Source organism: Castanea sativa, chromosome 2 (assembly GCF_040712315.1).
Source record: "Castanea sativa cultivar Marrone di Chiusa Pesio chromosome 2, ASM4071231v1".
Lineage (NCBI taxonomy): Eukaryota > Viridiplantae > Streptophyta > Magnoliopsida > Fagales > Fagaceae > Castanea > Castanea sativa.
Window position 1 is genome coordinate 43,872,892 of NC_134014.1, and position 21,633 is coordinate 43,894,524.

Genomic DNA, 21,633 nt, shown 5'->3' on the forward strand with positions numbered 1-21,633 from the left:
TGTGACAAGGGTTTCGTGTCAGATTCTGCAACACCCCATATCTTTTTACCAATTCCAAGGAAAAAGAAAATCCCAGAGTAAAATATATATATCCCTCTCCCCTATCCCTGTTTTTTATTTTTAACTATAGTTTTCTTAAAAGAATAGATTTCCCTCAGACATTTCCCTCACTTCCCATTGCCGTGTAACTGTGCCCACTGTCTACATAAATTCCTGCCACAGACTCTTACCAAAAACATTAACCAAAAAAAAAACCCATTTTCCAAGGCCCAGATCTGTAATTTTGAACTCAGTACCATCTTCCTAAAACACTCAAAAATTTCATGTTGAATTTTACCCATTAATTATATTGAGATATAAATGAATAGAAATTAGCACAACAATCGAAATTTGTTTTAAGTAGGTTCAGAAGCATGGCACAAAACAAAAGCAAAGCACGACGCCGTTTGATTAGTTGTTTGCAAATATCATTGAGAGAGATACACTGTCCCGCCATGGCAAGGTTTTGATTGGAAGCCCAACTACCAAGACTGAGCAATAAATTCGCCATTGTATTCAAAAAGATACACACGTGCACTTGGCTGTGGATTTAGAAACTAGAGCTAATATAATTTCATATCCCCAGCCTTAAAACTAAACAATATTCCGTACCATTATATGAGCTGTAAACACGTAATTAACAAGAAATACCCAAACAAAAGTATACAATAATAATAATTTTATTAACATTTATAATAATATATGAAAATATTAACTGTAATTTTGAACTCTCTATAGTCTATATATATATATTTGTTATTTTTGATCTTTTTATACGCTTTGTTTCATAGTACAACGCGTTTCCCCGTAATTACTAATTTTTTTCTTTTACCCAAATGAGGAAAAATCAAACCCCGAGGCTTTTTAAAATACAAAAATAAAAATATTAGGAAAAAAAAAAAAAAAAGAATCTCCACGTATCATGACCGGGAAACCGATTCAGCCAGTTTACCAATTCTTTGAACGAGCTCCGGGGATAGCTTTTTAGCCGGTTTCCGCTCCTTCTCCGGCCTATAATCGAATCCCAACGCGTCCGCTACCTCTTCGGAGCTCCACCCGGCCTTTCGGAGTGAGTCCGAGAACCGATCCGCTTTCAAAAGCAGAGCATCGAGAACCGCTTGATTATCTAACAAAACCATCTCTCCTTCGAAGAATCCGGAGGCCGAAACGTGAACGATTTCGGATATATCCGATTCGTCCCACCCGCCCGATCTCAAAACGGATCCTATTTGCTCGATGTATTCCTCGACCCATTTTGGCATTTCGGACCTAGGCATCTCGAAGAATCTCTCCGGAGATGAAGACGACGACGACGATGAGTTTCTCCGGCGCCGGTCTACGGCTGCGTCGCTCCAGAACTCCACCCATCTCGGTGTCCTTGCTCCGGCCGATCCAACTTGGTCCAGACTTCTCCGTGAGAAATTGGAGGACGAACCGGCCGATTTCTCGCTTACGGACCTTTGCCTTTTGAGAATTTGAGGATCGGACTCGGAGCTCCGGAAGAGAGACTCGCGCTCGAAGAAATCGGATAGATCCAAACCGCAACAGAAGATCCGATTCTCGTCCACGAAGAAAATCGGGTTCCCGGCTAAAGACGGGTTACAAGGAATGTAGCAATGGTTGAAGATAGGAATCAAAAGCGGAGCTCTCTTAAGAGCGTTCCGGGCGACCCGTAGAGCCTTTTCCGGGTCGGACGGTCTAGGCCCCCAAGACTTCGACCAGAGCGTATTCCGAGCGATCTGAAACGAAATCGCTGCTATAGGAAGGTCGAGCGAGGCGCGGAGGTGGAGGCGAGCGCCGGTGGCGCGCCAGTCAGGGAAGCCAGGACCGACTGGCAGCCCGGCGGAGAGGACGGCACGGAGGTCAGGCGGGAATGCGAAGCCAAACTCAGCTTCGGAGCGAGCGAACTCGGCGTCTGAGAGACCCGGTTGGACTTGGATACCCGAATTCCGAAGGTGGGTTAAGACTTTATCTGCTAGAGAAGAGAACGAGAGGAGACCGTTTCGCGCAGGGAGTGACGTGGTGGCTGATGGAGCGGCGGCTCGAGCCGAGAGACGGCGGAGACCGGCAACGTGAGCCGGGTTTAGACCGGTTATTCTCCGGTCCACGTCGACCATTTTGTTTCAAAAAAAGTCTGGTTATTGTTACACAGGTATTGCTAACCTTTTCTTCTTTTTTTTTCCTCTCTCTCTCTTTTCTGTTATTGCCAAGAGAAAGAAAATCAAAGAGAGAGAGAAGTTTTTTTTTTTTTTTTGAGAGAGAGAGAGAGAGAAGTAACTGTTTGTGTTTAGAAATGAAGGAGAGAGAGAGAGAGAGGAGCGGAGTGAGAGTGCTTTTTGGAGGGGGGAGAGGAGTCAAAGAAGAAGAGGGAGGATGAGTATTTATAGCTGTGGCAGAGTGGGGTCCAGTCTGAGATTTTGGTAATGGAAGCATTTGCTCCGCTGGGGTTCCTTAATTGCCCTTGGAGTTTGTGATTATGACTGGTGATAAAAGGTTTGTTATACTTATCAATATATATTTTATTATTTTCTTTAATACAGCACCCCCCACTACAGCCTATATAGTTGTAGTTGAGCAACGGCTCTTTTTCTTTTATGGCTAAATTGAAAAGATAGGTGTGGTAGACTAGTCTTGTACTAGACTTTTTAGTTGTTGTTGGGTGATTTAATTTATGTGATTGATTGGGAGGTGATTTTGTTTTGTTACAGCATTTACATTCGGTTGCATCAAAATGTACATTTTATTATTTAAAAAGTTATTTTATTTTACTTTATAATATATTCAATATTTTTATTTTTATTTTTTCACATACCATTTAAATATTTTTTTATTCTTTATTTACTATTTACTTAAGAGAGACTATGAAAAGGGAGAAAAAGGTAATAAAATAAAGGTTTATAATTGTTTATTAGAAGAGAAAGACAATAAAATATAATATATTAGTTTTATCATCCAACTACAATAACTTGTATACATACATGCTTCCTATTCATGGTTGCTAAATTTTTTTTAACAAATGCACACCTGACTAAAACTTAATTTGAGCAGGTGTGTTGCTAAAATAACAATTTGAAGGGTTTTACACCCCAATATTAATACTCTTAACATCTGTAGCTTTATAACCCCGGATGAGGAGTTTAATAGTCAAGCACCTTGTCCATTCGAGTGGTGCAGAGTGTATTAGTATCAAGGTTAATGAGGTTATTTAAAGTGAAGTTTAGTAATCAAGCACCTCATTCGTCTTGTCTTTGTGATTGAGTTCAAATCCTGCAGAATGCATTAGTACCAAAGTTGGCGATACTATCTAACACGATGGTGTGGGAGTTTAACTCATCACAATAAAAAGTGATTTAATCCTAACTTTTAACACACACATAATATATATATACACACTGGCGAAGCCAGAGGGGGCACCTGCCCCTTGACTCCTAAATTTTTTTTTTTTTTTTGTATTAGTAGTTACATGGAGGGAAAAAAAAATTCTACTTATTTAAACTTGAAAGTAATTAAACCACCTATTTCACTATTTTTTTTATTTTTATTTTATATCATTATTTACACAATTTTTACTATATATATATATATCAACTTTATTAACGACAATTGGGGCAAACGGGATATTTGGGCTGAGAGAGATTAGATTTGTTTGAGGATTTGACAGTAAGGGAAGGAAAAGGAAAAAGCAAAGACGCTCTGATTAACATTTGTCTTGAATTCCTTAATCTAATCCATCAAACTTTTGGTTTATTTTTACTGTTTAATTGTTAAACAACTTGAGCTTTAAAGCTTATTATGCCCTTTGTGTCTGGTATGACCGATCTATGGCCCATAAGTAATCATGCATTTGTTTGACAGCGGAGATAAAGCAAAGCACACAATCATCATGGCACCTTGTTGTACTCTAACGTTAACTAATACTACTTCTACCTTCTTATTTTTTTTCTTTATCCCTTTCTAAATAATAATCAAATTAATTATTAGTCGTCAAAATGAGTCTAGAGCTCCTCCTCAGGGTCAGGGTAAAGTTGGTTTCGTAATTGTTGTCCCAAATAACATCTCAATAAATAATTAACGTATCAGTCTTTCATGTTCATTTTCCTTCCAATGAAAATAAATATTACTTTTCTAACCTATTTAGGTACAAACATATTTTTTACTAAAGGATAAAGACTAACCCGGTGGGAATCTGCTGGGATTAACTTGACAGGTGACTGTTGAACATATCTTTGGTGATGGAAATAAGTATATGGATCATCATTAAAATTAAAAGTATATGGATCTTTTGGCTAATTTGGGAGCAACTCAATGGGACTGACAATGAAAGAGATAAGTGAAAGTTTCATAAATAAATAATGGCTTAGAAACATGATGAAATTGTTGTCTTCGTAGCATAAATTTTCCCTCCCTCAAAGTTGCTAAAGGCTTATAGCAAATTTGTCTATAATATAGAATTATCGCAAATTTCTGTAATAGTAAAAAGTAGTAAAAAAAACTAAATATAGAAGCATTATTTATAGACAATGGGGTATAACCCTTTAATAGGTGTTTTTGGAGAGTTAACTCGGTTGGTTCAAACACTCAAAATCTTTCAAGACCTTTACTAGTCGTGTGAGACTAGTTTCCTTTGGAATTCTACATATAATGTTTCTTTTTATAGCTTGCTTGAGCGAGCTTTAATGAGCTGCTTGAGCAGCCCATCGGGTGGTCGTTGAATGAATGCCTTAATGCTTCTACTTGATGCGAGTGCCACCACTTAGAGCTTGTTTGGAATGTGATGCAAGTTTCAGTTTATTTGAGTTTTTAGTTTTCTTTTTTGTACTATTATGTAAGTCTTATTACATTTTTTGGTACTGTTCATAGGTCCCATTATACTATTTAGTTAGCTTTTAGTCTCTTTTTTTCCCCTACACTTTTAGTAAAAAGTTTTCAATTTCAACTAAATAAATTGTTCTCAAAATAACCTTTAATTTGCTTGAGCAAACTAGGCTCTGCTTAAACGAGCTTTTCTCCTCACCAATTAGCAATTCAAGAATGCTTTGTTGTCCGATTAGCACTTCAAAATATATTCTATTTGCCAATCCGAATTTGAACCATACAAGACTCACTCAAGTAGGTTTCAAAGTAAACTTACTCACATATATTGACACCTAGTTTATATATACTTATATATACAACAAACTTAGCATGAGAGGAAAATGCTCTAAGACAATTTTCTTAGCTTTTATATTGATGAGTCCCTCGGTTAAGACACATATAGTTACTTTTAACTTTATTAGAAGAGTTATTTTGGGTCAAAATAGAAATATATCCCTTTCGGCCAAAAATTTTAGCAAAATACCCCTGTTTTAAAATTCGATTTTCTTAAAATCTAGTTTTAGTGTTGAACTTGAGTTCCTTGAAAATTGTCAAGTGAAACTCGAGTTCTACAAAATATATATATATATATATATATATATATATATATATATATATATATATATTTGTGTGTGTGTGTGTGGGGCAAAAGGATCCTGGTGGGAACGTGGGCCTTTTGGGCCTTGTTAAGGAAGGCCGACCTGACCCAGGTGTTAGAGATTGTTGCTGCTATGGGTCGGCCTATACGCCGAGGATCCGAGGATCCACGAGGATGGTTTTCCCCTCGGACTGACATCAAAGAACTTGAGACTTCTTGGTAAAGGTTAGGGAATGACACGGTAAAGACCAATGGTTAAAGAGAGAGAACCCTTGAATGTCCTAGAAGCGCCGATGTTGGAAGAATATCGAGAGGTAAGGCGCTACCTCCACATTAAAGACCACTGCACCTACCACCCCGGCCGCATTAATGAGGAAGTGACACTTAAACGGTGGAAGGGAAACTTCTAGTTCTTTCAAAGGCACTAAGAAAAGAAATATCTAGGCTAAGGGGGGAATTGGGGCAACACGTGGATAAAGTATTAAAAGAGGAGTATTTAAGGAGGGACTGGGACGAGAAACGGGACGGAACTTTTTGTAACCTAAAAACAAAAAGAAAAAGAGAGAGATATATAAGATAAGAACGGCTCTCGGCTTACGTCCGAGGGAGGCCTATTTACATTACTCCTTTTTGTTTCCAAGTACTTGCGATCTTTAGTTTGTTATTTCATCCTCATACACTTCTAACCCGGGTTTCAAGCCCACGCTCTACAAATTCATATTGTTTAAGGCTCATTGGGCACGAGCCCATAAATTTGTTCTTGGGTCCAGTGCAATTGTGCACTTACAATTGGCGCCGTCTGGGAATCTAGTCTAGAAGTAGTAGGGATATTATGGCGAGGCTTAGGCTCTCATCATGCGAGTCACAAGGATCACAACGGAAGATCATTTCGAACGTCTTGAACAACGTAGGGATCGTGAGGGAAGCGTCCATACGGAATATCCGAGGGGCTAGCCATACTCGTGGAGGGGGTAGCACTACCCACGATGAGGGTTCTAAATCCATGCGAGAAAGAAATCAATCGTTTAAAGAAGAAGTTACGCCGTGCTAAACGTAAGGTTTCCCCCTCGTCTAGTTTTTCCTCGGAGAAGGATAGGAGAGTTGGCTACGAGTTCGAGGTCATATTCCCCCACCGGCGCAACATCCTCGGTGCGAGGAGAACGACCGGCCAACCCGCGGACGTAAGAAGCTTCGTTCTAGGGGCTTAGGCAACGATACCATGAGTAGGGCGTTGCACCAACTCTCTAAGTCTCCGTTTTCACGGAGGATTGAGAGGGGAGGCTTCCCGGGAGGTTCACCCACGGCCCACCTTTACCATCTATAATGGCCCGGCCCGATCCGGTGGAACACGTGAGTCACTTCAACCAAAGGATGGCAAAGCACTCTCATAATGAGACTTTGATGTGTAAAGTCTTCCCTCCGGCTTGGGACTGTGGCTATGAGATGGTTTAACGGTCTCAAATCGGGGTGCAGTAGGCTCGTTTGGGGAACTAACTAGGGCATTTGCTTCGCGGTTCATTACTTGTAGCGAGTCCCTCGGCCATTGGACTCGTTGCTATCCATGGTCATGAAGGAAGGGGGAGACACTAAAAGCATACTCCGACAGACGGTTGCGGGAGATGTTTAATGAAATAGACGACGACTTTGATGAGGTGGCGCTTAATACCTTCAAGGTGGGCCTCCCTGCGATCACGACCTACGAAAGTCTTTGACGAAAAAGCCCGTCCGGGCGTACGCCGTCTTATGGATCGTATTGATGAATATAAAAGGGTGGAGGAAGATCAAGCGAGGGAAAAGGAAAGGAGAAGGTTATCCTACGGGGAGAAGGGATTTCGAATTCGGACGGATACCACAACAACAAGCCAAAAAGGGATTACTTCGGACAATCCGGCTCGGCAAGTGCCGGTGTCAGAATATCGTGTTCGAGAACCGGTGCATCGGTTGTTAGAAAAAGTTCGTAAGAGCCCTTCTTCGGATGGCACGGCAAAATGGCGGTGACCTGCGAGAAGAAATCAAAACCTTTTACGTCGGTACCATCGGGATGTGGGCCACACTACCGAGAAATGTCGAACCCCGTGGAACCATTTAGAACAGCTTGTCGGTGAGGGAAAGTTAAAGCGACTTGTGTCGGCCACGGCTGGGCGGGTCGGTCAGTTGGTTCAAACAACCGGAGGAATAGTTCATCTCGGCCGATTGGGGACGATTAATGTTATCTTCGGCCGCACTGGTAGGACGGCTCGGGTCCCACTAGGGTTATGGTGGTTTCCCATTCGCGAGCCGAGGATGTGGGTAGCGAGCCGAAGAGATTAAAGAGCCTTTACTGTCTTGGGTTTCTCAGGAGGATAAAGTAGGGACTATCACCCCGTGACGATGCTCTTGTGGTTACCCTCGGGATAGGGAATTATGATGTGAGAAGGGTGATGATAGATCAAGGCAGCGGTGCGTATATTATGTACACGATCTATTTAAAGGGCCGAGGTTGGAGTTGGAAGATTTAACTCCTTATGACTCCCCACTTATAAGCTTTGAGGGAAGGGCCGTTGTGCGAAGAAGGGCAGATCCGTTTACCCGTTCAATCCGGCTCGAAACGGTTGAGGTAGATTTCATTGTGGTTGATGCGTACTCCCCATATACGGCCATCCTCGCCGGGCCATGGCTGCGTGCTTTGGGGCTGTCTCTTCTACCTTACATGTTAAAGTAAAATTCCCCTCGGGGGAGCATGTTGAGGAAATCCTCGGCAGCAGGGTAGTTGCTAGGCAATGCATATCGAGTGCGGTGCTTCGTCGATCCACGAATTGAGTCATCAACCTTGCCCATCCGGGAGTCATAGCAATTAACGGCCCTCGGAGGCACCTGGAGCGATGATAGAGGATGAGGCTGTTTGTGAGGAGTTAGAAAAGTTTTTAATAACCGATGATCCAGATAGGTTCTTCCAAGTTGGCATACGATTGCCACACCAAGAGAAGATGGAGTTGTTGAAATTTCTGAAAGATAATCTAGATGTCTTTGCATGGGACCCCTATGAGGCTCCAGGGGTAGATCCGAACTTTATTTGTCATCATTTAAACGTCAATCCGGCCATTGTTTCGAGGAGGCAACCACCTCGGCGATCTTCCCGAGAACATTCTGAGGCTGTGAAGGAAGAGGTTCTTAAACTCAAAAGGGCGGGGGCTATCAAAGAAGTTTTCTACCCTGAATGGTTGGCTCATACTGTTGTCGTTAAGAAGAAGAACGGCAAGTGGAGAGTGTGTGTAGACTTTTGATGCGAACAAACTGTCCTAAAGATTCATTCCCAATGCCACGGATTGATCAATTGGTAGATGCTACGTCGGACATCCTCGGATGAGTTTTTTGGATGCCTTCCCGGGGTTACCACCAAATTCCCTTGGCGTTAGAAGATCGGGGAGAAGATCTTGCTTTCATTACACCAATAGGGAACTATCATTATAAGGTTATGCCATTCGGGTTAAAAAATGCGGGGGCTACTTACCAAAGAATGATGACCCGAATGTTTGAGCAAAGACATCGGGAAAAACATAGAAGTATACGTGGATGATATGGTGGTGAAGAGTAAGACGGTACCTTCGCACATGAGATTTGGCCGACACCTTCCGGATGCGAGGAAGTATAAGTTGCGCCTTAACGCCGCCAAGTGTTCTTTTGGCGTGGGATCCGGAAAGTTCCTAGGATATATGATCACTCATAGGGGCATAGAGGTGAACCCGGTGCGAGGTTAAAGGTACATTCGGAATTTGCAGCCGCCGCGGAACCCAAAGGAGATACGAGAAATTGGGAATGATTCTTTGCGTTGAATAGATTTATTTCTCGGTCGGCTGGGTGCCGTCCTTTCTTTCGGTTGTTGAACAAGTGGAAAGGATTTCAATGGATCGAGGATTGTGAGTCGACTTTCCAACGGCTTAAGCAATATCTTTCTCGGCCACCCATTTTATCTCGCCACCGAGGTGGACGAGGTGTTATTCGCTTATCCGTGGCTATTCATGCGGTGAGTCTAGTTCTTATAAGGAATGAAAATGGAGTGCGAGAGGCCGATCTACTACGTTAGTAAGTCCTTGAATGAGGCCGAGGTGCGCTATCCGCCCCTTGGAAAAAGCGCTTCGCGGTAGTCCACGCCACACGTAAACTTCCTCATTATTTCCGGTCTCAAATGCGTGGTTGTTTGACCCGGTTGCCTCTCTTGTGTTGCGCGAAGGTCGATTATTCGGCGAGTGGCAAAGTGGGGAACTATTTTGGGAGCCTTTGATGTTAAATATAAGCCTCGCACCTCGGTGAAAGGTCAGGTCCTCGCTGATTTGGTGGCGAGTTTGTGAACCATTGTTAGAAGAAACTTGAAAGGAAGCACACATGGGTGAAAAATCGGTTGGTGTGATCACAGTCCGTATCGCCCTCGGCTTGGAAAGTTTATGTGGATGGGGTGCTAATCATAAAGGGTCCGGCGTTGGACTTGTTCTAATGTCCCCCGAAGGAATTGTCTTTGAAAAATCTTTGAGATTGGCCTTCTCGGCTACTAATAATGAGGCCGAGTATGAAGCGGTCTTGGTAGGCATGCAAATGGTACGTAAGATGGGTGGCAAGGAAATCCATTTGTTCTCGGACTCTCGGTTAGTAGTCGGCCAAGTCATGGGTACCATGGAAGCTAGAGATTCCGAATGCGGGAATATTTGGCCCGGGTCCAAGCGTCGAGCGGCGGAGTCGACTCCTTTGCCTTAGCTCATGTCTCTAGGAGTGGAAATACTCATGCGGATTCTTTGGCTACGTTGGCAACATCCTCGGCTCAAAGTCTACCAAGGGTTATTCTCGTTGAGGATTTGGTAGAACCTTCTCTTGTAGGTTGCTAACGCACCTCGCGTCCATCTAATAAGGCCTGGTCCTAGTTGGATGGATTCGATCATATCTTTTCTCAAAAATGACATCCTTCCCGAAGACAAAGTTGAAGCGAGAAAAGGTACGTCGAAAGGCGCCCGTTTACGGTTGTCCGAGGACCAAAAGCTATACAAACGATCCTTTTCGGGACCGTATTTGTTGTGTGTACACCACGAATCAACGGAATCATTACCGGAGGAATTGCATGAAGGAATTTGTGGGAGTCACACGGGGGAAGGTCCTTAGCTCATAGAGCCCTTACTCGGGGTTATTGGTGGCCCAATATGCGAGAGGGAGGCTCGGGACTATGCCGGAAAGTGTGATCAATGTCGGAGGTTCGCCCCTAATATCCACCAACTTTGGAGGGTTCTTAACCCTCTGTCTACAGCCCTTGGCCTTTCGCACGATGGGGCCTGGACATTGTCGAGCCATTTCGAGAGGCTGGCAACAAAAGATGGTTGCTCGTGGGAACGACTATTTCACTAAATGGGTTGAAGAGTGAGCCATTAGCCAATATCCGAGATGTTGATTCCAAGAAATTTATATGGAAAAATATTGTTACTAGATTTGGTATACCGCACACACTTGTCTCGGACAATGGCGTTCAATTTGGCGACAACGCCTTTAGGCAATATTGTGGTGACATGGGTATCACAAATAGATATTCTACCCTGGCGTATCCTCGAGGGAATGGGCGAGGCCGAGGCCGTTAACAAGGTCATAGTCAATGGGCTCAAGAAGAGGTTGGATGATGCGAAAGACGGATGGGTAGAAGAGCTCCCTCATGTCGTGGACATATCGGACCACACCGCGCAGTCCACTGGAGAAACACCATTTTCCATGACTTATGGAGCCGAGGCGGTGATACCACTAGAATGCGATTTTCCTACTCTAAAGACAAGTTCTTTTAGCCCCGAGAATAACCGGGGACTTCGGAGAAAGATCTTGATTTACTTGAGGAACGGCGTGAGGCGGCTATGGTCCAATTGACTTATTATCGAGCGAAGCTAAAACGAGGATATGATGCCCACGTGAAGCTAAGGCCACTTGCACGTGATCTTGTATTAAGGAAAGTTGTAGGCACTTCTAAGAACCCGGCATGGGGTAAACTAGGACCTAACCGGGAAGGCCCCTATCGCATTGTTTCAATAGCGGGCATAGGGTCGTATAGGCTAGTGACCTAGATGAACGAGTTGTACCACGTCCATGGAATGTAAATAATCTTAGAAGGTATTATTATTAATCAAATAAGCTTTTGTCAATTAATATTTCAAAAGTTATGGCTAGCTCTCATATTTGAAGTTACAATTATTAAGAATCAAACGAAACTTGGTTAAGTGTAGTCCTCGGACCATAAACCTTGTGGAAATTGATGTCTTTTCATTTGTTAAAACGAACCTTAGCTATGCCGGGTCTTCGGACCTCCTACTTTGGGAAAATTAACATTTGGAGTTACAATTATTAAGAATCAAACAGAAACTTGGTTAAGTGTAGTCCTCGGACCATAAACCTTGTGGAAATTGATGTCTTTTCATTTGTTAAACAGAACCTTAGCTATGCCGGGTCTTCGGACCTCCTACTTTGGGAAAATTAACATTTGGAGTTACAATTATTAAGAATCAAACAGAAACTTGGTTAAGTGTAGTCCTCGGACCATAAACCTTGTGGAAATTGATGTCTTTTCATTTGTTCGCAGAACCTTAGTTATGCCGGGTCTTCGGACCTCCTACTTTGGGAAAATTAACATTTGGAGTTACAATTATTAAGAATCAAACAGAAACTTGGTTAAGTGTAGTCCTCGGACCATAAACCTTGTGAAAATTGATGTCTTTTCATTTGTTAAACAGAACCTTAGTTATGCCGGGTCTTCGGACCTCCTACTTTGGGAAAATTAACATTTGGAGTTACAATTATTAAGAATCAAACAGAAACTTGGTTAAGTGTAGTCCTCGGACCATAAACCTTGTGGAAATTGATGTCTTATCATTTACAGTTACAATTTTGAAGAATTAAACGAAAGATTGTTTAAGATTTATCTTCGGACTATGACTTTGATTAAACTTAACTTCTGATTGTGTTTGGATGTAATACCTTACTGTTTATTAACTTGGATCTTAAGTTTTATATCTTTAAGTATTGAGTAAGTTTGTGTAAGGAATGGTCCTCGGATCTTACATCCTACTAGAAACAGTGTTGTGCACTATAAGGGCTTAACCGTTATATGAAGTCCTCTTTCCTTTTTTAATCAAGGCATTGTTCAAACGTATTAACTATGTCACCTTGTATTAAATCTTTAGTAATATACGCATGATAATGTGGAAGTTATGATTGTGCAATCCTTGGAGTTAGATTTTTATATTCTGAGAAACTTTGGATATGACTTAATGGGAAACTTTTGTAATAAGTACAAAAAAGAGTAAAGTAGAAACAGAGACAATCCAAGTGAAAAGTAAACGAAATCGTTCTTCATTAACCAATTGAATATGCATTACATATAATTCAAAAAAAAAAGAAAGGAAAAAGAGAAGCCCTAGGCTAAGTCCTAAAGTTTGTTGGAGGAGGATCTTCTGAGAGGTACTAGTGCCCTCGGTCTTTCTCGAAGCTCCGGCTCAAAAGGAGTCATAATGCGCTTTCCCTTTATCCACGTCGTTGTTGAAAGGACGATGGGTTCCCTTTGTTTGGCTCAAGTCCTTCTCTGCATCCACTCCTCCTTCCTTCTCTTTATTGGAACCGAAGGTTACGTAGGATCGAGAATTTGCGTGGGACCATCGGGGGTAGGGCAGCAAGAGTTGTCTCGGGGGTAGGAGTAGCGGCGGGAGCCTCTTCAATCTCCCGTATTTCTAGGGGAAGCCAAACGTTCTCGGACTTCCTCAAATCCGAAGATTGAGGAACTCCGCTACGTTTAAAGCTTCCCCCATTACTTTTGACGATATTCGCGGCATAAAGCCGCGAACTCCTCCACTCCTCGGTAGTGGCTACCCCTTCATCAAAACTTGCCTGTTTGGCGGCTTGAAGAGAGAGTTGGAAGGAGCTGGCTTCTTCCTTCATCGGCGCCAATGCTTCTTGAGATCAGAGCACTCCTTTTGAGCTTGGGAGAGCTCTTCATCTCTTGCATGAAGGAGCTTGCGCTGTCCTTCTATACGGGTCTTCATGGTCTTCAAGTTTGACTCGACCCCATTCTTCTCTCTCCTCGGCTCGCTACCTCCGAGGTCGGTTTCTCGTTCTCGGCATGGCGTGCCCAAAGACTTCTCGGTCTCCATCCTAATTTCGAGCTCGGTTACGGCTATTTTCCGAGTGTCTTCAATAAACTTTTCAGCTACAAAGACCTCACGAATAGCACGTAACAAAGCATGATGGAGTTAGGAGTACTAAAAATAAACTTACTTACGAATATTGTTAAAAAGGAGAAACACTTACCGGCGCTAAGTCTCTTTTTAGGGAGAGGAATAGTTGTGGCCGGCCCATTTTCTCCAAGGTCTCCATGTCCTTGGGCGCGAAGGGGACGTTCCAAGACCTCGGCCGGGTGGTGGGCATGGCCTTGTTGAACCGCCCTTATACCGGAATTTGGCGGGGAGATGGGAGCGCCGTCCGGCCTTAGATCGGGGGACCATGTGGTCGGTGCTCGGCGCACTACGGCCTCATTCTGATTTCCCAGAGTTCAGGCGAGCGGGCTCTACCCTTGCCCTTGTCCGGCCTGGCTTCTTTGGGCCGGTGGGAGTTGTTGGCGTGGTTTCTTGGGGTCTTTAGTAATCGTCCCCTCATTATCCCCCTTTCTCTTCTTCTTGGGGTCCTCGGCTGGCAATTTTGGCTCGGCTAGAGGAGGAGGAGGAGGTAAAGGCGGGGAACTTGGGACGTTCCCGCTTTCTTCTTCTCTGCAACCTTAGCAGCCCTACTACTGAGAAGACCCTCAATTCGTCCCATGTCTTCTTTAAATTCGTCCTAGGGAAGGGCAACTACAAGCCACCGCAATCCCGAGAAGCCTCGGTGGTTTCTTCTTCCTCGTCGGAAAGTACCACAACCGGTTCCCGCGAGGTCTCTCGGTGTCTTCGAGATGGAATTGATCTATCTCGTCGTCGAGTGTGTTTGAAGAAGACACACTGCTCTTCCGGAATGACGAGTTGTTTGTGAGTGCACGGCAAGGGGAACCTTTGCTATCGCCCGGTTGTATAGAATGGTGTTAGGAGAGCGTGGAAGGTCACGGTCGTCCAAAAAATGGGGCCGAGCTACGTTTATCCTCTTTCGTCTTCGGTCGCCTGCAATAATGGCGTCCTCTATCTCCTGGAAGTCTTTGGAAAGGGGGGTGTACCCTAGAATAAGATGAGCAGCTCGGAGTTGCAGGTCTTCACTAACGAACACCTCGGAGCGAAGTACTCGGTTTAGATGCTCGACGTTACAGTGACTTAGACGAGGACGCACGTGTTGCTTATCTGCAAAAAAGACATCAAACAAACAAACTTGGTCAGATTTAAATAGAAGTTTAACAAATTTAAGCAAGTGTGAATGCGCATTTCTGTGTGTATATGTTAAGAGAAGTTGAGTTGTGGGGAGATTAATCCTACGGCGTCGCACTGGATCCCCCCACTCAACCGGCGGGGCGATGGAAGCCGTCGTGCCGGTTCCGGACACGATCAAGTAGTCGTCCTTCATGCCTTTGTTTGATTTGGGCGGACGGGGAGATTAGTCTAACGGTGCTAGGGCCGAGATTTAATGTAATAACCTACCTTAGAAAGTTTATGGGACTCATATAGGAACACGACATCGTGCTATGTGAGATTTAAACCCATCTGCTCGTTTAGAGCATCTACACTACCTAGGACTCTAAAAACGTTTGGGAGGCATTGATCGGGACACAACCGATGGTTGCGGAGGTACTCCCTAGTTACAGGTTTCATTGGTATGGTCATCCCACCCTCTATAAAGGCTATCATAGGAATGATAACCTCTCCCTCTGTCCTAGAACCGGCCACGGCTGTTGCCGGGCAGTATTTTAACCCTACGTCGTTGGGAATACGGTATTTGGCTCTAAAGCCTTCCATCCCAGCGACGGTATCAACTAGACACTTGAATTTTCCCATTACAGAAGGACGATGGACTAGACTTTAGAAGAAAGAGTGTTTGTAGTGATAGCCGAGGACAAATATCGGGGAGAAAAGGTTAAGAATAGGAGCAAGAACTTACAAGGTTGAAGGTGTGCAAATCTCCACGGTTTTCTGCAAAGTAAGGTATGATGGCTGATGTCTTGATGGGATTACCCCCTGAGGAATTAAATGAAGGCGCGGGTTCCCGAAGCGTCACGACGTGCGAAAGGGCGGCCTCGAAATTATGTCTGTCCCGCCTAGAATTTCGTGGAGTAATGAGAACCGTTGGATGCCCATCTCACCGTTGAACGTGGCAGAGAAAGAGTAACTTACAGTAATAAATGCGCGCGTTTTTGAAAATAAAACTGCCAAGTGTCATTTTCTGGGGCGCGAAACGATTTCCACACGTGTTATCACTTATAAAGTGTGTAGAGGGGATCCTCGTCAGATCAAAACCCTATTTTTCTCCTCGGATGTCGAAAATTAGAGTTTTGAGGGGCTATTATGTGGGGCAAAAGGATCCTGGTGGGAACGTGGGCCTTTTGGGCCTTGTTAAGGAAGGCCGACCTGACCCTGGGGTTAGAGATTGTTGGTGCTATGGGTCGGCCTATACGCCGAGGATCCGAGGATCCACTCGAGATGGTTTTCCCCTCGGAGCGACATCGAAAGAACTTGAGACTTCATGGTAAAGGTTAGGGAATGACACGGTCAAGACCAATGGTTAAAGGGAGAGAACCCTTGAATGTCCTAGAAGCGCCGATGTTGGAAGAATATCGAGAGGTAAAAGTTTGCTACCTCCACATTAAAGACACTGCCTACCACCACTGGCCGCATTAATGAGGAAGTGACACTTAAACGGTGGAAGGGAAACTTCAATTCTTGTTCAAAGGCACTAAGAAAAGAAATATCTAGGCTAAGGGGGAATTGGGGGCAACACGTGGATAAAGTATTAAAAGAGGAGTATTTAAGGAGGGACTGGGACGAAACGGGACGGAACTTTTTGTAACCTAAAAACAAAAAGAAAAAGAGAGAGATATATAAGATAAGAACAGCTCTCGGCTTACGTCCGAGGAGGCCTATTTACATTACTCCTTTTTGTTTCCAAGTACTTGCGATCTTTAGTTTGTTATTTCATCCTCATACACTTCTAACCTGGGTTTCAAGCCCACACTCTACAAATTCATATTGTTTAAGGCTCATTGGGCCTGAGCCCATAGCTGTTCTTGGGTCCAGGTGCAATTGTGCACTTACAATATATATATATATATATATATTAAGTTTGATTTGGCTATAATTCAATTTTCTAAAAATCGAATTTTTAAGAAAATCGAATTTCAAAACAGGAGCATATTTCTATATAATTTAAAAAATTGGCCATTTTGCTTGAACTTTTTGCCGAAATGAGTATATTCTCATTTTTTTCATTAATTTGCCACTAAGATATTTAACACTTATATATGTCTTGACTGCCATTAATTCAACATTATACAAATTTCAGTAAACCAAAGAGAAAGCTAAGCCATCTTTTTTATACTCAGTCATTTTATTTAAGCTCACATTTATTTTTCTTCACATTTACTTCTGTTTTATTCATCATTTCATCCCTACAATATCTTGTGGAGCTTCTAGAAATTTTGATTTTTAGTCAATATTTGGGAAAAAGTAAAAAGGTGCAAGTCTTTTAATTCACATAAAAACTCTGGCGGTAGATTTTAAAGCAAAAATTGTGTGAGAACAAAGAAAGTAAAGCGAGAAACCAAACTCTTTTTTTTTTTAAATTTAATGGCCTCCACGGGCTGCCCGATAGGCTTCTTTCTTGCAAAGCTGGGTGAGAAGTTGGAACTGCAACACCCTCTAATTAATGTTGAAACAAAGTTCGAGAATTGAAGCATAATTGGGGCAGTAACCTCACACACTTTTAGGTAGTAGTTTGTGTACTCACGTGGAGCTTCAGCTAGCCTTGTCTTCATCATCCTCCAAGTGTCCAACACTAACTGCATGCTTCTTAAAAAAACATCAATTACTAATACAACTCTAGTTTAATCAATAACCTAAGCTAGTCTACTTATGCCATAAATATTTCCACGTTTAATCACTATATTATTAAATAAGACAATATCTTATATTAATGGTTGAGATTAAAAGTCTGATGGCCATTAGCTTCAGTTTTTAACTTTTCTATTTTATGTAAAGCTTTTTAAAACTTCAATTTTTTCTGTATTTTTTCACTTTTTAATTATTTTTTTCAAAGGCCACCGTACACTCTTGGTGAGATGGTCACTCCACAGATATAAATGCTTGTGAAGTGTGAGGGCAAGAGTCGGGGTTCAAGTATTCAAGAGGGAGCTTCACACACATATACACTTAGATTAGGTTAGAGTAAAAATTCTATCTTGTATAAAAAATTAAAAATTAAAATAAAAATTTCAAAGTATAAGTATACTTTAGTACTCTTCAACAAGGAGGGAGCTTCACACACATATACACTTAGATTAGGCTAGGGTAAAAATTCTATCTTGTATAAAAAATTAAAAATAAAAATAAAAATTTCAAAGTATAAGTATACTTTAGTACTCTTCAACAAACAGCTAAATAAGCTATTTCTTAACAGACACTTGGCATTAGCTTATAAGTTCAACATCTAGCTTTTATTTACAACTTTTTAAAATCTTACATTTCATCACTTTTTTTTTTCTTTTCATTTTGTTCATTTTTTTCAAATTTTTTCAAAATACAAATATATTTTAAGCTTTTTAGCACATTTTCAATAAATAAAAAATTATATAAGATGTTCCCAAATGGATACTAAGTATATATAATAAATATAAAAATCAATAACAATTTATAATGTGAAAAAGATGTATTACTCAAAATTTAACTCACTCTCCTTGGTTTCTTTTAGTTTTTTAACAATCAAAGTCCGATGATTATTTTTGTTAATTCTTTCTTAGGAGTTGATGTTGACAGAGTTATAGTATAGGTAATTAAAAAAAATTGACCAATGAAGAGGCCATTAATAATGGTGCATATGTATAATTGAGCGCAGGCAAATGGCGGCAGTCAAAAATTGAAGGACTCTTTAAACATTGGATGCACATGGTGGCGCCTTATTAGCATTTGTAAAAGATTAAATGGCCCTCCACGTATAATTAATGCTAAATATCCTTTGAATTCAAAGGAATCTATCTTACTTGTCCTACTTGTTGATCCAATTTCGAGGTGATTAATCTACAAGCCATTAGAGAGCTCACGAGTGTAAATCTAGAGAGCAGGTAACTAAATTTTGTGGTAACATCAATAAAGGCATGGGTTGACAATTTAGAAAAAGTTACAACTTTCAAGTTTGCATGGTTGACAATTTGGTGTTCTTTATAGTATAAGTTTAATTTTGTAGTTTATTCGGTTTATTTTTTATATTAAAAAAAATATTAATAGATATTTTTAGAGTAATAGTTATCAATTTATTTTTTAAAAAAATTTATAAAAAAAAGAAAATAAAAAGTAATTAATTTTTTACAGTTTTTATAATTTTTCATAAAAGTGGTATCAAAACTTTTCTAAAATGAATTATTAACCATTGCCCTAAAAAAAATAAAGTTCTTATAGTTTATTTGACTTATTTTTAAAAATTAATTTTGTGCCGAATTCATTTGGATAAATGAGATATGAATCAATTGTAGTTTTAGAAGAAAAACAGTTTTTTTTTTTTTTTGAGAACAAGAAAAATGGTGTTTTAAAAAACTACAACTATTACGTCAAATAAATTGAATATTTTCTTCGAATTAAGGTATCAACTGAAACAGAGCACGTGATTAAAACATTGTTTATTCCCCAAAAAAATATTGCAGATTTACAATTTTGAATTTTCTCAGATGTTAGATTGACTTTATAGAATCAAAAGAAGCTAGCAATAGCATGTGAGGGTAGCCTTGATCTTAGGTCTTTAATCACAGATAAAATTTTTTTTTTTTCTTGGGTTAAATCTCATAATCATTAGGTTTGTAAGTTGTAAATATTGGTGGTCAACGGCTTCATTAATTGTCTTGTAGATTTTAATTTAGTTTCCTGTAATAGCAAATTAAACAATAGAATCCACATTCCATTTACCTCATTAAGCAAAGGTACGTACGTGATATTTTTCACCTCATTGGTTTCTGTAATTATACTATCTTTTCTCACAAGATATATAAAACTTTGCGGTGAAATGAAACTCAATCTGTGACAAAAGTTAGTGTGAAAGAGAAAGCAACTTATACAATTAATTTCTTTCACATTATATAGCCCCTCCTATAAGGTGGAAGTCACGATACACAGCTTATCCTTTTGAGTGAAACAGGTGTGAAAGAAAAAATATTCGTGTTGTGTAAAATAGGACCAAACTTAAACAATTTATCAACTTGCATAGCATCTTAGTTTGGAAGTAACTTTGGCACTACTCATATGGACGAGTCTGACCACTTGGACTTTTTTTTTTTATGCTTCCATGGGCCACATGCCATTGAAAATTTCAAACCAAAATGCCTTATTTCAAAGGCACCATTTTTTTGGTACTTTTTTTTTAATTGGGTTAACGGATGTTTTTGAAACAATTATTAATAAATTATTTTTAGAAAATTTTAACGCCGTGTTCATGAAAAAATAGAAAAAATTGTTAAAATAAATTAATTACTTTATCATTTTGGCATAAAATATTTTTAAAAATAGTTTCTAAATTAATATCTTTAGGGGCATATGTTAACCTTTATCTTTAAAAAGAGGATTTCCTAAACTAAAGCTTTGTTCATAAGGCTATAGACAAAGAGTGAAAGAGAGATTTTGAGACGGACGGAAGAGTTGGCTTATTTGTGGTGGGATTTGAATAAATGGACCCAGTGGCATGGTCTCTTTACTGACAACACGAGCTACAAATGTTTGTATTTGATTTTGTGTGTGTAGGAGGGTGTGCATGGACCAAATAATGTAGGTCAGCAATCCAAATCAGAAGCAACAAATCTCTAGGAAAAGGCCATAGTGGTATTAACAATGTGAAACCAATTGGGCACCCTCCATTGAAATAATTGGAGGGTGTCATTGTGTTTGTATTTGAAATTAGCTGCAAAGTAGGGTCCATAGTGAAGAAGAAAATGGCCGAATCAATATTCGGTGAGTGGACTTAGTGGGTAACATTGCTTGCTTGTCTTCCCCAATCCTACAATATTATATATGTTCCCTTAAACACTGATTTGTCAAAGCTATCAGATTCAGTACCTCTTCTTCTTCTTGCAATTACGTACATGCAGAAAAAGATGCACTAGTCTAGACGGCTGGGTCTGCTTTTGTTTATGAATTATGATATGCATGTTTTCATAATAAATTCAGTTGGTTGCTTAATTTAAGAAGCACCACATATACAAGTACGAAGCTTCATTGATAGTTGGACGAAATTTTGAATCACTTAGGAAAAATGAATGAATATGATTTTTATTCTGTCCCTAGTACTATAACAAATGCATCACTTTCTTATAGATGTTAAAAGATCATATTTTGATTTGAGAGAGTCCAACATAATCAAACACCACTACGGAGCAGATCTTTATATAAAATAATTCTGGCTTGAAAAGTTCATTTTATTTCTTGGCCATTTCTGTAGATGGATAGAACTAGAATATTTTAGTTGTAGCACATTAATTCCTTAATTATAATTTAAATATATGGTTGTATTGAATTTAATTATCTTTAGAAGAAGGAAAAATACATTGTTTTTGTTCCATTAATCAATACAACCATGTGTTTTGAATTTGATTGCGTAACTTAATATTTTGCATCTATAGTACTCGATCTAAGTTTTGCGCTGGGGGTGGGGGGGGGTTTCTAGGTGGATTATGTACTAGGGGGATTAGTCTTGATTTAATGTTGTTTCTCAAGTAACATACTTATGCTACAAAACAATTAAGGAGAGAAACCAAATGTTTTGCCTCCTTCACTTCCCTTTTGCTAATTGTTTTCATTTCAAGAAATTTGATCAAACTGCTCTCAACATAATGTGTTTATGGAAATGGATGAGCCTATACACATCCTCATGTGGACACAATTTTAGGCATACAACTGATATGCAACCATGCATGAAGAAAATGTGACATCACAATGATGTTGGAGAGTGAGAAGAATCAAACTAGAATATCTTGAATATCATATTTTACTAAT

General features: G+C 40.5%; 1 protein-coding gene across 1 annotated transcript; it reads right to left on the reverse strand.

The window, feature by feature from the left end:
* Positions 1–701: 701 nt before the first annotated feature.
* LOC142623583 (uncharacterized) lies at positions 702–2,382 on the reverse strand. The gene has a single exon (XM_075797023.1). It carries the CDS (start codon positions 2,154–2,156, stop codon positions 960–962), a length of 1,197 nt encoding a protein of 398 aa, XP_075653138.1. The 5' UTR covers positions 2,157–2,382; the 3' UTR covers positions 702–959.
* Between the last annotated feature and the right edge of the window lie 19,251 nt (positions 2,383–21,633).